Here is a 14,550-nt window from a genome sequence, read left to right as displayed (position 1 = left end):
GTTTTCTTGGTTTTACTTTTCAGTCCAAAACATAATTTTCCTCCATGTTGGCCAAACAGCACTCGGACTTATCAAGGCTCTTTTCCCTATATGTGATCTTTTTATTTGTTTGTTTCTTACTTTCTTTCTTTCTCTCTTCCCTGTTTTCCTTTTGCCATTTTGGTTTACTGCACTTTCCTCCCTTCCTCAGTCATCACTCATGAGCGTGGTAATTATGCCTTCTGCCATTTTACTTGTGTGTTGGTTGGTCTCTCCTCTTCCTCTCTGGTCAGCTGTTGTGTCAGTTCTGTCCAGGTCCTGAGTGTGGACCTCCAAACCTTCCCTGGCCTGCTCTTTGCTGGTGGTACACCCCCCCCCCCCCCCCCCCCCCCCCCGCCTCTCCTCCCTCCCCCCCTCTTACCATTCTGCCCCCTCTGTTTAATTCACTCTGTGGGTGGTGCTGGAGTCGGTCCCTCTCATAACCTTTAAAGCCTTCTTAGTTTGCAAATGCCCTGTCATCCTCCTCCACAAGAAGCAAAAGCAATGATTGTGTGATGACCTGTTTTGGAATTTGCCAAAATTGCAGACGTGACCGTGCGTGACCCTCCTACCACAACGTGACATGTAAAATAACACATGTATGCCTCCCCCTCAGGATTTGTACAGTATCTGGCACATTCTGAATATTACTAATCCAGGTATTTCCCTTTTTCCACCCTCATCTACCACCCCACCCTCTCAGTCTTGCAGTCAACTTCCAGTCAGCTGGTTGTTTTGTCTCAGTAATGAAGACGGTTCTTGTGCTGGTTATCTGTTGTGAAGTGCACAGTCTCACCCCCGATCCACCGTGTTCTTAGCCTCTATCCTCTTGTCTTTTTCTCACCCGCTCTGTCAGGGCTGCAATGATCTCAGCAAATATTAAAAGAATCAGTGGATTAGGGGAAACTAAACGACCACGACCTTTTTCTATTATGAGAATGAAATAATTCGACAAGCAAGGCCACCATCCTCCGCTCGTCCACAGGACGGAGTGACGCGTCGACAGTCCAAAAACAAAAGAAACATTGATGGCAAATTTAAAACGCAACCCAAAAAAATGAGTGGAAGCTTTTAAATTCAATATATTCACGCTACATTGACGTTAAGTTGATAACCTAACCAACAAGCCTGAGCCAACCTTTATCTTGTATTACCACCATTTTTGTATATTTTTTTTTATTTTGTGTGCATTGGCTCATTTTCTCAGTTGTGTTGCTCTTAAACATCTGTTTTTACCTGTTACACTTTAAAAACAGGGTCTCAAACCTCTGGCCCACCATGTCATGTGACATGTATATTGAAGTTTGGTTCCTTTTTTATTTACTTTTTCTCTCCCCGCAGTTACAAGCCATTTCTTGTCCCATTTTAATGATAAAAAAAAAAAATTCTTTTCATTTGATAAAATCCGATCCTCATCAAAAGAAAGGAAAAAGAAAACGTTCTCATCGAAGAAGCAGTTTTTTTATTGTTTATTTTTTAATTTTGGTAATTGTGAAGATAATCTGGGTTTTCTTACAGTCCAGCTTGCGTTTGAGAGCCCTGCTTTAAAGGAACGGTAACATAAAATGTAAAAAGAAAACAAAACAGGCTGTTTGCGGGGAAACTTGAGAGTTCCGTACTGTTTGAATAAGATCTGTGTAAAATAATCAAACTATAAAGAAGCTTTAAGTTGCAGCCCTGCTCATCATTGCCCACCTTCTCTGTCTCTCATGAGTGTTGCTCTTTGGATTTCGAGGAGCTGTTTCTCTGAGTGCAGGGTGACCTCTGACCTCTGACTGGTTCCTCCTCGCTCTCTCGCTCTTCTCTCCTCCTCCTCCTCTCTGTTTCCTGGCTGAGCTTTGTTCTGTAGTCACTGTATTTGCCTTCTGTAAATAACCCGTCTGTTTTTTTCTGGTTTCATTTATTTGATATTTTTAGTATTGTCTTCGGGGTTCATCGTTCAGTCGTACTTAAAGTTCATCCATTTTATTATGTGTGTCTATAAACTGTACTTTTCTTTTAAATCAAAGAGTTTGTTTCACTATTTTTTTTTTTTTAACCATTTTCCCTAAGCCTTTCAGACACGTTAACTTGTTGAGATATAGATGACAAGAATATAGTCACATACTGTTAAAGTGTATTCCCCTCATCTGGTTTCTCACTGTGTTTGGAATAAGACTGTAAGTGTATTTATACTGTCGGGGAAGTTTGGTTTATGGCTGAATAATCATTACATGAAGAGAAATGTCCATTCTAAGACACAATTCACACATTTTAAATGAAACTATTGTGAAATCATCTGATTAACTCCCTAAATTTGTCACAAAATATATTATGTAGTTTTAAAGTTGCGCTGTTACATGTATTAACAGCCATCTATAAATGATAACACCAAGTCTCATACAAATCCTGAAGTTTGTAGTTGTAGGCAGTGTTTAATAAAAGTGGAATTTACGACGGTCATGAAAGCTTGTTAAACATACGCCAATCTTCTGTGGAGGGGTCATTTCCTTTTCGGGGTGTGTTCAGGCAGAATGACTTCCCAGGAGACTTTTACTCACTGGGGAGTAAACCAGACTGACTTAAGAAGAACAGGCGATGGTTTTCGTTCTCAAAAGTGTCTTCAGATAAAACATTATCATAGGACGTCTCCACAAACTCTTCACACAGTGAACAGTCACACTTAATGAAAATATAATTCATGTAAAGAAATGGCATAAATCTACCTCTATAATATGTAAAAGACAAATAGCAATGAATTTGTCGTATTAGATCATAGTTTGTAGTCTAATCAAACCTGTTTTAAAAGATTGTATGAATTTGTTTTATCTTGCTAAATTTGGTTTAGCTTATTAAATAAAATGACCTAAATCACGTATCGTGTTAACAATATTGAGTAAATTCTAATTTAAATATTGTTACATTCTATAGTTTGTATTGTGGTTGAATTGCATCGAAACACATTTGTGGTCAAAGGTAAAAGGTTTTAAGAAGTGTGACACGATCAGATTTTGTAAAAAGTTATTTAATTGTATTTTTGTGTACTCTTAATTCTTTGCACTAAAACAAATGATAAACAGGGTTGTCATTTTACTGGTCTCACCCACTAAAAATCAAATTAAACAACTTACTGTAGGCCCCGTTTACAAGACAACCAATAGTGTATCAGCAAAACTTTCCTGACTTTTGGGGGGTCCGTTTACACGACACCGGTGTGCGGATCCACTGTATCCGCAAAGTTTTTATACCTGTCCCCAAGATGGAAAGATTATTTCAAGGTGGGCGATTCCCTCCTGCAGAGACTGCCGGAGGCTGTGACGCATTAGAAATAGTTCCTTCTGCTCATGCGCCTGTAAACAAACATGGCAGACCCGTAGTGGTATGACTCGCGGCCCGTATATGTCGGATTCTCTCGATTTTGGTCACATTTGTAGTGTATTGTTCCCTGCACACGTCCGTGTGGTTACCAAAACAAGCGGCAGTGCCCTCCTGTGGCCCGGCATACTAACTACAATGTTCTCAGTGTGTCTGCTGCTGCAATGTAAACACATTCTTTTTGTTTAATTTTTTTACGGATTAGATGTTGTCACATCAAATGTTGTCGTGTAAACGTGGCCTAAAAGCCTTTTCCTATTCCATTTTAATAGTTTTTTGTAAATGGAGTTCCTACTCTAAGGCAGCTGTACAAAGCACTGAACAGGCAGCATTTTAACCTGATTATCAGTACGTCTCACTGTGTTTGAGAATGCAATAATTCTAGAAAGCCTTCACACAATAAATCCTATTGAGTAGCTCAGAAGAGTACTCTACAAAGATATCATGAGTTTGGACAAACGACCACCTCAAAACAGTTTAGTTGGACAGCTCTGTAAATAAGAAAATACTCTCCATCAACTCAAATGAACATGAATTAAATAAGATGTTCCACTTTCAGTCTTGTTCCAGACCGACGGATTTCTTTCGCTCAGCCCAGTTAAACTTGTTGTATCGTATAACTTTATTCTGTTGATATCAATGTTCTTGTATTAAGTTACTGTGTAGTGTCCTGTCTTCATTTCATTTGACATCCCGCAGTTCAAAGCAGTATTGGAACAGTTTGAACCAAACCATGTGCGCGTGTGTGCGTGCAAAACTCCAACTCCTGGAAAGTTATCTGTCTGTGTGAAACGTAAATGACAATCAAATACGCTGATACGAACCTTGAATTTGAAGTTGTATAAAGATGTGAAATCAAATGTTAAAGCTCAGAATTGATGCTTTTCTATTAAAAGATGCAGAATCTTGTGTCTGGACATAATCTCCAGGCAGCACTGTATTGAACAGTCATGACTGTGGTGGAAATCACTGCATGGGCTCTCAGACACTGAAAACCATTGTCTGTGAACACAGTTCCTCACTTATCCACGAGCAACCATGAAGCAAAGTTTTAGTTTTCTTTACATGGAATGAGGTAAGGTTTTGTTTAATTGACCAATGTGATGAATTAAACTAAAGACTGCAGGTAGCATCCAGTTTATCATAGCAAAACAGTGAGTCTGCTGACCATGCCTGCAGTCTCCTGGTTTGTGGACGTGGACATATGGGTGGAGTGCGCAGTACTGACCCCACCCTTCAAACCTGTTGTTTATCTGTCATGGCCTACCAAGCTGTGACAGTGAGGTCCTTTGATCGCAGATTTAAAAACTGTGTTTTCTTTCTCCTCGCCTTTACCTATAAAGAAACAGGTGATTAAGTTGGTGAATGTCGGAGCATAACCACACGCCAATGGGTCATGTCCATTGCACCTCTGGCGCCTCAGCCTGCTCTGATGATCCCTCTGTTGTATTAAGCCGGGAAATAAAAGCGTTTCATTCTCCAGCCCTCCTGTTGTGTTGTTCACGCAGCACATTGGTGAACCATTCACCATTGGCGGGGTCTTTGAGGATGACCTCTTACTTAATCTGGAGCTGGCAGTCTCCTCCAGAGAGCGCAGAGGGCAGCCCATGATTTCCTGGGCTGTGTTTATGACCCTCTGCAGGGCCTTCCTGTCTGCAGCCGAGCTCCCAGCTTACCAGGCCATGATGCAGTACATGAGGTACTCTCTTAATGGTGGATTGGTTCAAAGTCACCAGCAGGCTGTGGTCCCGAAGTGTAACCTCTGCTTGGCCTTCGCGGGGGGCGGGGGGCTCTCTTGACGTGACAGGAGACCAGCCTCTCAAAGCACTTCATCACAAGTGATGTTAGCCCAATGGGCCTGAAGTTGTAGAGGCTACTGTCCTAGAGTGTTTTGGGGACAGGAACGATGGTGGCTGATTTGAGGCAGGCAAGGATGGTGGCTGTGGACGGGGACAGGTTGTATAACCTCGAAAGGATCTCTGAGAGTTCATGTCCACATGTCACCAGTACGTTACCAGATATACCATCAAGACCAGGAGCTTTCCTGGGCTTTTCTGAGTTAACTTCACGCCTCACCTGGTGCTGTTCGAGGGTCAGTGAGGTGCTGCTGTAGGCTGGGAGAGGGTACCATGGCCTTCTGACCTCAAACCGGGCATAAAACCGATTGAGTTCCTGAGCCAGTGAAGCATCAGCTTTGAAATTAGAGATGTTGCTTCTCCTTTAATTGGTGATGTGGTTTATTCCCTGCCATACCCGTCTTGGATACTGCACTGAGCTTAGTCTGCTCTTGAGAAGGCGATGTTGCGGACTTTAATCAGCTGTTGCACTTCACTGTTCATCCAAGGTTTCTGGCTCAGGAAAAACCCAAATTATTGATAAATATATTTTCCCCCCCGTCAGGATGAGCCTTGTACTGCTTTGTTAACATGCTGTGCAGGTGGGAGAGGGCTAAGCTAACCTTAGCATCGGGAAGGATATAGACAGCCATGTTATTACTGCTGAAAGCTCTCTGGGAAGTGGAACGGAGGGCAGATGACGGTCGGAGCTTCCAGATCTGGTGACTGGTCTCAGTCTACGGCTCTGCTCTGTGTGCATCAGTTATTGTTGACATATTTCCAGAGCCGCCCTCCTCTGCTTTTACCAGAGCACTTGTTGTGGGCCGTGTCCGGGATCATGGGATGAAGCCATATTTCATTCATGATCATCACGCAGCAGTTCGCTCATCTTGTGTGCCACGGATCTCGCGTTGGCCAAGAAGAGACTATACAGCGAAGTTCATTAGCCCCTCTTCTGTTTCCTGTCCCTACTCCACTTGCGTCGCTTGGTAGAGACGTCAGATGTCCACTGGGATGTCATGAGTCTGTTGGAATTGCAACATAACTGGGGAACTACTTTGTGTTGCGATATCAGTCAAGTCTTGTTTGGTGTAAAAGAGCTTTGCATGGCAAGGCTCACCAAAAGACAAACTACTATGAGCCGTCTTGGATTCCAAAATCTTATCTTGGATTAAAATAATCCAGTTTTAACATTTGATGTCCCGTAATTCTACTGCTATTGATAAAGTATCTGCTTGAACTGATTTGCACCCATTGTATTTACAGTGCACGTAGTGTGCTAACTTTCTGGAGTTGGGCTGCAGATGAAAAGAGGCTTTCACAGACTGAAAGACGACTGCATTCCAGGATCTTTCTCACATTAACGCCTCCATTTCTTGAATAGCTCTTCACTCTTCATTTTCCTGTGTGTCCCTTTCTTTCCTGTATGTCGTCTGCTTTGTGTCTTCTCTGCTCTGACTACTCTGTGTGTATGTGTGTCTGTTTATATGGATGTGTGTGTGCATTCTTGTATGCGTTTGCACATGCCCGTGTTCTCGTGTGTGCATCTGTGCATACCTCCCTACATGGTTGTGCAAATATATGTCTGCATGTGTGTGTGTGTGTGTGTGTGTGTGTGTGTGTGTGTGTGTGTGTGTGTGTGTTTCTTCTCTCTGGCCAGGTGAGAAGGTCATGCAGGATGATGAGTTCACCTGTGACCTTTTCCGCTTCCTGCAGCTGCTCTGTGAAGGACACAACTCAGGTGTGTGTGTACTTTCTTTTCTAATCAGAAATATGACTCAGTAGCGGTGCTGCCACAGTCACCTTGAGAAAGCACTGTGATTGCTGATTACAAGTTACTATTTTAAAAGTAACTTAGTTACTTTACTCGCTTTAAAAAGTAAGTTAGATTACAGTTACTTTTTTAGTTACTTTCAACAGCTGCCAACAACACCCCCCCCCACTGTCTCAACGTGTGTGCGTGTGTGTTGTTACCCGGTTGTCATAGTAGCGTATCATCAGGACCTCAAGTCACACTTTATTCTTTTAGCAGTTCTCAATACATTAAGAAGTGACTTATATATCAAATTATAAAGTTACACACTATTTGTGACCATCGTTTGTCCCTGGATGACCACAGAATGCTGCTCCAGTACCACAGAAAGTCCTCCATTACTACTGTAATCGACTGACAGAGCAAGAAAAAAAGCTTGTGAGCTGGACATGGTTGAACGTCACGGGAAAGAGGTTGAGCTGAAGGACCTAAAACCTGACATGTTTTCCACAGTGAACCCATGGGACAAACTCCTCCTACACCATCCCTTGTTACCTTTAATTGAAGTAAAGCCTGCCATATTCATTTGAGCACAATTCATGCCATATGTTGTGGCCTTTTTTTTTTCTTTTTTTTTTCAGACTTCCAGAACTACCTGAGAACTCAAACGGGGAACAATACAACAGTGAACATCATAATCTCCACTGTGGACTACCTCCTCAGAGTTCAGGTGAGCGGCTTCTCTTCACTGCTGCTGCTTCTTTCAGACCAGTTAAACGGCTTTTAGACAGATAACCTTGGTGTTTTTTTGTGCCACGAGGACCGGCTGCAGCATCCAGTCTCCTCTTTGTGTGGTTTCTATCTTTGACAGTTTGCACTTGTTTTGAACTCGCGTCCAACTTATTTTATTTGACATGTGGTGAGAAGTGCCATTACTGAAATGGAATATTCTCTTAGCTGGCAGACTTTGATATGGAGGCCTCAGAAATCGCGGTATCTTGGTTTTTCTCACTTTGAGTGAACAAACAAGGTTAAGCTGGTGTCAGTAGGAATAGGAACATTAGGCATTATTATTGAATGGTTGAAATCTTCAGAACAGTGAAAATCAGCTCGTGTCTTTCTCCCCCTGATCCAGGAGTCCATCAGTGACTTCTACTGGTATTATTCTGGGAAGGATGTGATCGACGAGCAGGGTCAGAGGAACTTCTCCAAAGCCATAAACGTGGCCAAGCAGGTTTTCAACACCCTCACTGAGTACATCCAGGTAGGAGGACACAAAGGGGACCTCTCTTATTTTGTTTGTTTCATTTGGGGCCGTTTGAATAATCTCGTGTCTGATCTTTGGTTTGCTTGTTTCTCTTCACTGTAGTACAAGGATCAAAACAAACAGACACACATGGAAACTGATTTGTACTCCTTCTTAGTCATCAATATTGTGAACAAATCAAACAGAGATTGAATTTTGAATTGTTGTAATGTAAAAAAAATGAGTACACCCTCTTCTCCACATGTAGAGAAACACAGTTTTCATAATGGATCTTAAACATCTCATTCTTGGAAGAGACAAATTATGTTTTTGAATTATTTTACGCCATAGTGTTTTAAAGTGAGATCCGTGAACGTCTGTACCGGTTTCGCTGTTTTTCTTACCCACGCCATGACAGTTTGAGTTCCTGTCGTCAGCCTGAAGTCAGCATACCTCATTCGTGGGATTAGAATCAGAGACAGTTTTATTGTCAGGAATAGTCTTCACAATACGAGGAAATTGTTCTGGTGGGTTGGTGCAAAACAGTTAAACAGTAAATTAGTGCAAACAGGAGAAAGCGACGCCAAACAGGAACCGACAGCGTGTTAAATGTTTCAGTTTCCACTTGGAGATGGTTGTCTGAACACAGAATTGTCTTATTCACTTGTCAACAAAACACAAACAGAAACGCAGTACGGCCTCCGGCAGACCGTTCCCATGTAAACTGCTTAAAACTTCATGAGATATAAATGATTTTTATAGATTCTTATGGAGCGATACCTGCTGCTTTAGAGGGAATGTCAGCAGTAATCAAACATGTGCATCATGGTAAAAATAATCAGGGTTGTGCGAACTGTAATTTGTGTCATCTATGTGTCAAACATGTGGAATAATCTAGAAAGAAAAAAAATTTAAATTTGAAAAACTCCTAACTGATTAGAGAGAATTATTTCAAGGGTCTCTATTAGGAATGCACGATGATATCAGCACAGCATGGATTTCTGCCAATAAAAAAATGAAACATCGGAGTGAGACCTCTTATGTCCATTTCCTTTTATTTGTTCCTTTTCTTTTTTTGACTCAACCACAGTAAGTATGCCACGAGCACACCAGACTGGTAGGGAGAGCGATGGACAGAGAGACGTCATTACGTTGATGAGCGTAAAGGGAACCTTTGCTGTTTTTAAGTTTTAGACACTGATGAAGTCACTGTTTGCAGTGAATGGACAACAGCAGTCATTCGAGGAGGTGATACAAGCTGCTGCTGTTCATTTCCGGAAATCAGTATTGGCAAAAAAATAAAAAAAATTTAAACTATTGGTATATCAAAAATACCACTTGAGAAGCTGCTGAGGCGTCCTCCTGGGTGAATCTGACTGTTCCCTGTGTCGTAGGGTCCGTGCACCGGAAACCAGCAGAGTTTGGCGCACAGTCGACTCTGGGACGCCGTCGTCGGCTTTCTGCACGTCTTCGCTCACATGCAGATGAAACTGTCTCAGGTGACTTTGCTCAAAAGGGATTTTCCACAATGAGGAAATCCTGATAATCATCACACTAAAAGATATTCTCATCAGAGGGAGGCTGAAGCTTGTCGGAGCAAGCATGGGAAATCTTGATCACAGAATAAAAACAGATCTGCCTTTCATTTATTACTCACACCTGTCTGTTTCAGCCTTTCTCCACCTGTTTCATTCTGCTTCAGCCTGTTTCAGTCCATTTCCTTTTGTTCCGGTCTCTTTCAGTCCATTTCAGTCTTTTTCAATCTGTTTCAGTCCATTTGCTCTGTTTCAGCCTGTTTTCCTATGTTCCGGTCTGTTTCGACATGTTTCCGTCTATTTCAGTCCGTTTCATTTCATTCCAGTCTTTATCATTTTTTCCCACTTGTTTCAGTCTATTTCAGTGTGTTTATGTCAATTTCTCTCTGTTTCCGTCTGTTTCATTCTGTTCCAGTCCGTTTCATTTCAAGTATTTTTCAGCTTGTTTCAGAATCAATCAGCTTATTATTATTAGGATTTTCACAACTATAATTAATATAGAGCAGTGTTTTAAAAGTGCAGGCAGACCTCTTTGGAGTGGGAAAATAAAACACTGTTTCGTATTTTGTCATTTTAATTATGAGAACCCAGTGTGGCTTTTAAATGATTTCTTCCATATTGGTAGTTTTTGACACAAGATTCTAACTTTACTAGTTCTTGAAGTGGTTTTTATAACAGTGACTTCTCCTAAAAATTGTATTGGCCCTGCTATTTTGTCATTGAGATGGTTTGATAGTAAAATAAGTTTGTGTGTTTGACCTCAGGACTCCAGTCAAATCGAGCTGCTGAAGGAGCTGATGGACCTGCAGAAGGACATGGTGGTCATGCTGCTCTCCATGCTGGAGGGTAAGACTGGATCATTTCACAGTGAACGGCTGATATTCGCAAACCTTTTCAGGTTGTTTTCAAGCTGCACATATGCTGGATGAGAAAGGGAAAACTGTGAAACTTGCAGGGATGGACGGAACGAGGAAGGCTTTGTCTTTCTTGGAAGGTAAAGGTTTCTCTGGGGCGTGTTTTCCATCAGTCGTACTGTCTTGTGGCCGCAGGTAATGTCGTGAATGGGACTATCGGGAAACAGATGGTGGACATGTTGGTGGAGTCCTCCAACAATGTGGAGATGATCCTCAAGTTCTTCGACATGTTCCTGAAACTGAAGGACCTGACGTCTTCAGATACTTTCAAAGAGTACGACCCTGATGGGAAAGGTAAGGCTCCAAAAGCATGTTTTTCATCAAGCTAAAGAGTCTCCACAGTTTGGATGTAACATTTGACTATAGCAGGTTTACACAACTCCTCTATTCAAGGTGTCATCTCCAAAAGGGACTTCCATAAAGCCATGGAGAGCCACAAGCACTACACCCAGTCTGAGACGGACTTCCTGCTGTCCTGTGCTGAGACGGACGAGAACGAACTTCTGGATTATGAAGAATTTGTTGAACGCTTTCATGAGCCAGCCAAGGTGAACGGCCAATGATGTTTATTAGTGTCTCAGTTATTGATACATAAAGCATACATGTTTTTCTGTTCCAGAAGATTTTGGTATATTTAAAGAGACAGTTACGCCTCGCACTCGGTGAAACCAGAGGCTGAGTTTCTGAAAAGTTTTTGCTGCATATTAAGCACATTTTCTTAGCTTCTTCTCACCAAGGGTGGTGTTGTCTGATGTGTATGGTCGGTATGTTGAGACCTGAAAGGAACCTTCTCATGAGCACGATGTGTTTCTTCAACCGAGCAGCTTTATATTTTAACATGTATTTACTAGGTGCATTTTAATAACTCAAACCGAGGTACCGATTTACACTGACTCATGTTTAGAGTAAAAAACCCTTTCAAACCGAGCTGTTCTCTCTTAGGATATCGGCTTCAATGTGGCCGTCCTGCTCACCAACCTGTCAGAGCACATGCCTCATGACTCCCGGCTGCAGACCTTCCTGGAGCTGGCCGAGTCCGTCCTCAACTACTTCCAACCGTACCTGGGCCGGATCGAGATCATGGGCAGCGCCAAGCGCATCGAGAGGGTCTACTTCGAGATCAGCGAGTCCAGTCGAACGCAGTGGGAGAAACCTCAGGTGAGAGGGACGCGGCACACTACTGGGGAGGACGAGCCCCATCGCAAGAAAATGAGCCTGAGAAAATTTAATGTGGCTTAATATCTGAATTTTTAGAAATAATTCAAAACTTTGATCGTGATTACAGGATTCTTGGAGAAAAACGTCACAATAGAAAACCGTGTTTGGTGGATCTGATTCCTCGTTAATCATGTAGTCCAAATAACTCAAATTCCTCCCCACTTATTCTTCCTCCTCTCAGGTAAAAGAATCCAAACGTCAGTTCATCTTCGACGTGGTGAACGAAGGCGGGGAGAAGGAGAAGATGGAGCTCTTTGTTAATTTCTGCGAAGACACCATTTTTGAGATGCAGCTGGCGGCTCAGATGTCGGATGCTGGCGAGCGCTCAGCGATGAAAGAGGAGAGCGAGCGGGAGAAACCGGACGAGGAGAACTCAGAGATGGGCTTCTTCTCTCTGACCACCGTGCGCATGGCATTAATGGCTCTCCGCTACAACGTCATGCTGCTGCTGAAGGTACGGTCTTCATGAAGGCATAAACTCTAAAGGCTTCCAGCGGGGGTCAAGTAAGAGTAAATCTATTAAGCATATTAAAAACATGCACAGTGTCCCACGCTGTGTGGCTGCTACCAGTGAGTCGATTCGGTAAAGACATTTTCCCTCTGGTGGACTAATAAATAAATACATAAAATATCTCTGGATCTAAAATCTAAAATGTTTCAGCACAATAGCCGTGAGATCATTTCACTCAACAGACTCCTGACCTGAAGCTGTCCCGGTCTCTAGGTCCTGTCCACGAAGAGCTTGAAGAAGCAGATGAAGAGGATCAAGAACATGACGCTGAAGGACATGGTGACCACACTGGTGTCCTTCTACTGGTCGGTGCTGCTGGGCCTTCTCCACGTGGCCTTCAGTGTGGCTCGAGGGTTCTGCAGAATCTTCTTCAACACCTTCATGGGAGGGAACCTGGTAGAAGGAGCCAAAACCATAAAGGTTCATATCAAGGCCGTGAAAGAATTAAGAATTAATTTACTGTACAAACATGAGAATTACTGTCATTGTTTTACAGCATTTTCTATTGTTGAGTATTGTTTCTGCTCAGAACTGTGACCTTCCAAAATCACACTTCAAATCAAGTATTTAATAAAACAACAGTAATGCTGATTCAACGTCACCTGTCTGGAGCTTCAGCGTTATTTATTCTTAAAGTGTTGGGCAGTGCTGAACGCACTGACCTCTGCCCCAGAAATGCTCTTTGTATATCCAACCCGCCCTTTAACCATTCAAGAGAAATATTTCACCAGCGATTTCATTTACATCAAAGACAAAGTTTAAATGATTTTAAGGCCTGCAGTTCTTTCTGGGATGACGGTTAACATGCTATTGAACTTTAAAATGTTCTGTCCATTCTCAGGTGTCAGAGCTGCTGGCCAACATGCCGGACCCCACCCAGGACGACGTCCGGTGGGAGGGGGAGGATCGGGACAAGAGGCTGTCTGACCGCAGCTCTCCTAAAGAGGACCTGGCCGACCTGGCGGTGAACACCAGCGAGACCGAGCTGCTCTCCGACATCTTTGGCCTGGACCTGAGGAGGGAGGGGGGCCAGTACAAGATCACCCCCCACAACCCCAACGCCACCCTCACCGAGCTCCTCAACACCCCGCTTCCTGCCCCGACCCCCCCCGCAGCGCCCCAGCCCGAGCTCAGACACAGGCACCAGGTGAGGCCACCCTCAGCTTCAACGCCAAAACAATCTGTCCAGGTCTTTGTTTCCGTCAGTGGCTCAATCTGTCCTCAACATCAGGTAAATAACATTTTAAAATGTAGCAAGACGTGTTCCGTCTTCATCAAAAAACTTGAATATTTAACTTTATTCCACCAAGATGTCAATGTGAACGTAAGCTTTTATCAGACACATTTAAATGTTATTTTATATTAAACTGGATCTGTTGATAGTCTCAGCTGTGTCTTTGTCCCGCCGCTCTTTTTGCTTGTCTTCTTCCTAAACACTCAGCTGGATCACTAAATGACTGCGTTTCTCTCTTTTAATGTTAGAAATCTTTTCAGAAGGGTGTCAATGAAACAAGCTTTTAAAACCGTTTCACTTCACCGATGATAATGTAACCTCAATAAGCGGGACGTTTATCTGAGTTCCTTATTCATGGCAGCTGATTTACATTCCCTGGCCCCAGATTTCCTATTGTCATAATTCACATGATGGTTTTTAGGGAATCACTCCAACATTGACTCTAAAAAGTTTCTTTAAACCTTTCTCTTTGTGTCTCCAGTCGAAGGGTTCAGCCTCTGATGAGAAGGAAGCAGCTCCCGAGGCTCAATGCGAACCTGAGAAATCAGCTGAGTGAGTTCACGTTGATATCATTCTGTAGTCATTTTTCAAGACATTTCAAACGTTTCAGACGTCACCAAGAGGCCATAAAAGTGTCTTTCTTTGTTCATTAGCCATTAGCGTGATCAAGCCTGTGTATTGAATGCGCTGTGTTGAGTGTGGACCGTTTGTGCTTTCAGAGGCGGACATGTGGACAAACAAGAGAAACAACAGAAGAACGAGACGATGAAACCCAAAGTGAGACGACACCACACCTCCAAGTCCGATGAGCCCGACCTGCAGGAGTCGGCTTTCTTAAAGAAGATCATCGCCTACCAGAGGAAGCTGCTGGTGAGCATCGTGCGGCTCCTCTGTGACCTGCTGTCACTGCTGGGCACCGCCGTCTGTAATCA

The 14,550-nt window shown here is 43.0% G+C and overlaps 1 protein-coding gene across 1 annotated transcript in view; it reads left to right on the top strand.

Annotated features, from left to right (window-relative positions):
- Positions 1-14,550, top strand: part of ryr2a (ryanodine receptor 2a (cardiac)) — a gene marked incomplete at its 5' end in the record, with an annotated part of 133,582 nt that overhangs the window by 103,674 nt on the left and 15,358 nt on the right. The window contains 13 exons of the mRNA XM_080480408.1: positions 6,868-6,948; positions 7,602-7,690; positions 8,096-8,224; positions 9,601-9,705; positions 10,506-10,587; positions 10,791-10,949; positions 11,049-11,203; positions 11,598-11,813; positions 12,055-12,327; positions 12,598-12,804; positions 13,226-13,531; positions 14,100-14,170; positions 14,338-14,488. Coding sequence (XP_080336534.1) covers positions 6,868-6,948; positions 7,602-7,690; positions 8,096-8,224; positions 9,601-9,705; positions 10,506-10,587; positions 10,791-10,949; positions 11,049-11,203; positions 11,598-11,813; positions 12,055-12,327; positions 12,598-12,804; positions 13,226-13,531; positions 14,100-14,170; positions 14,338-14,488 — 2,024 coding nt within the window. The remainder of the gene's footprint in view (positions 1-6,867; positions 6,949-7,601; positions 7,691-8,095; positions 8,225-9,600; positions 9,706-10,505; positions 10,588-10,790; positions 10,950-11,048; positions 11,204-11,597; positions 11,814-12,054; positions 12,328-12,597; positions 12,805-13,225; positions 13,532-14,099; positions 14,171-14,337; positions 14,489-14,550) is intronic.

This window comes from Lipophrys pholis (assembly GCF_963383615.2).
Source record: "Lipophrys pholis genome assembly, chromosome: 1".
In the NCBI taxonomy this organism is placed as follows: domain Eukaryota; kingdom Metazoa; phylum Chordata; class Actinopteri; order Blenniiformes; family Blenniidae; genus Lipophrys; species Lipophrys pholis.
Note: the sequence above shows the minus strand (reverse complement) of the source record. Positions and strands in the feature narration are given on the sequence as shown.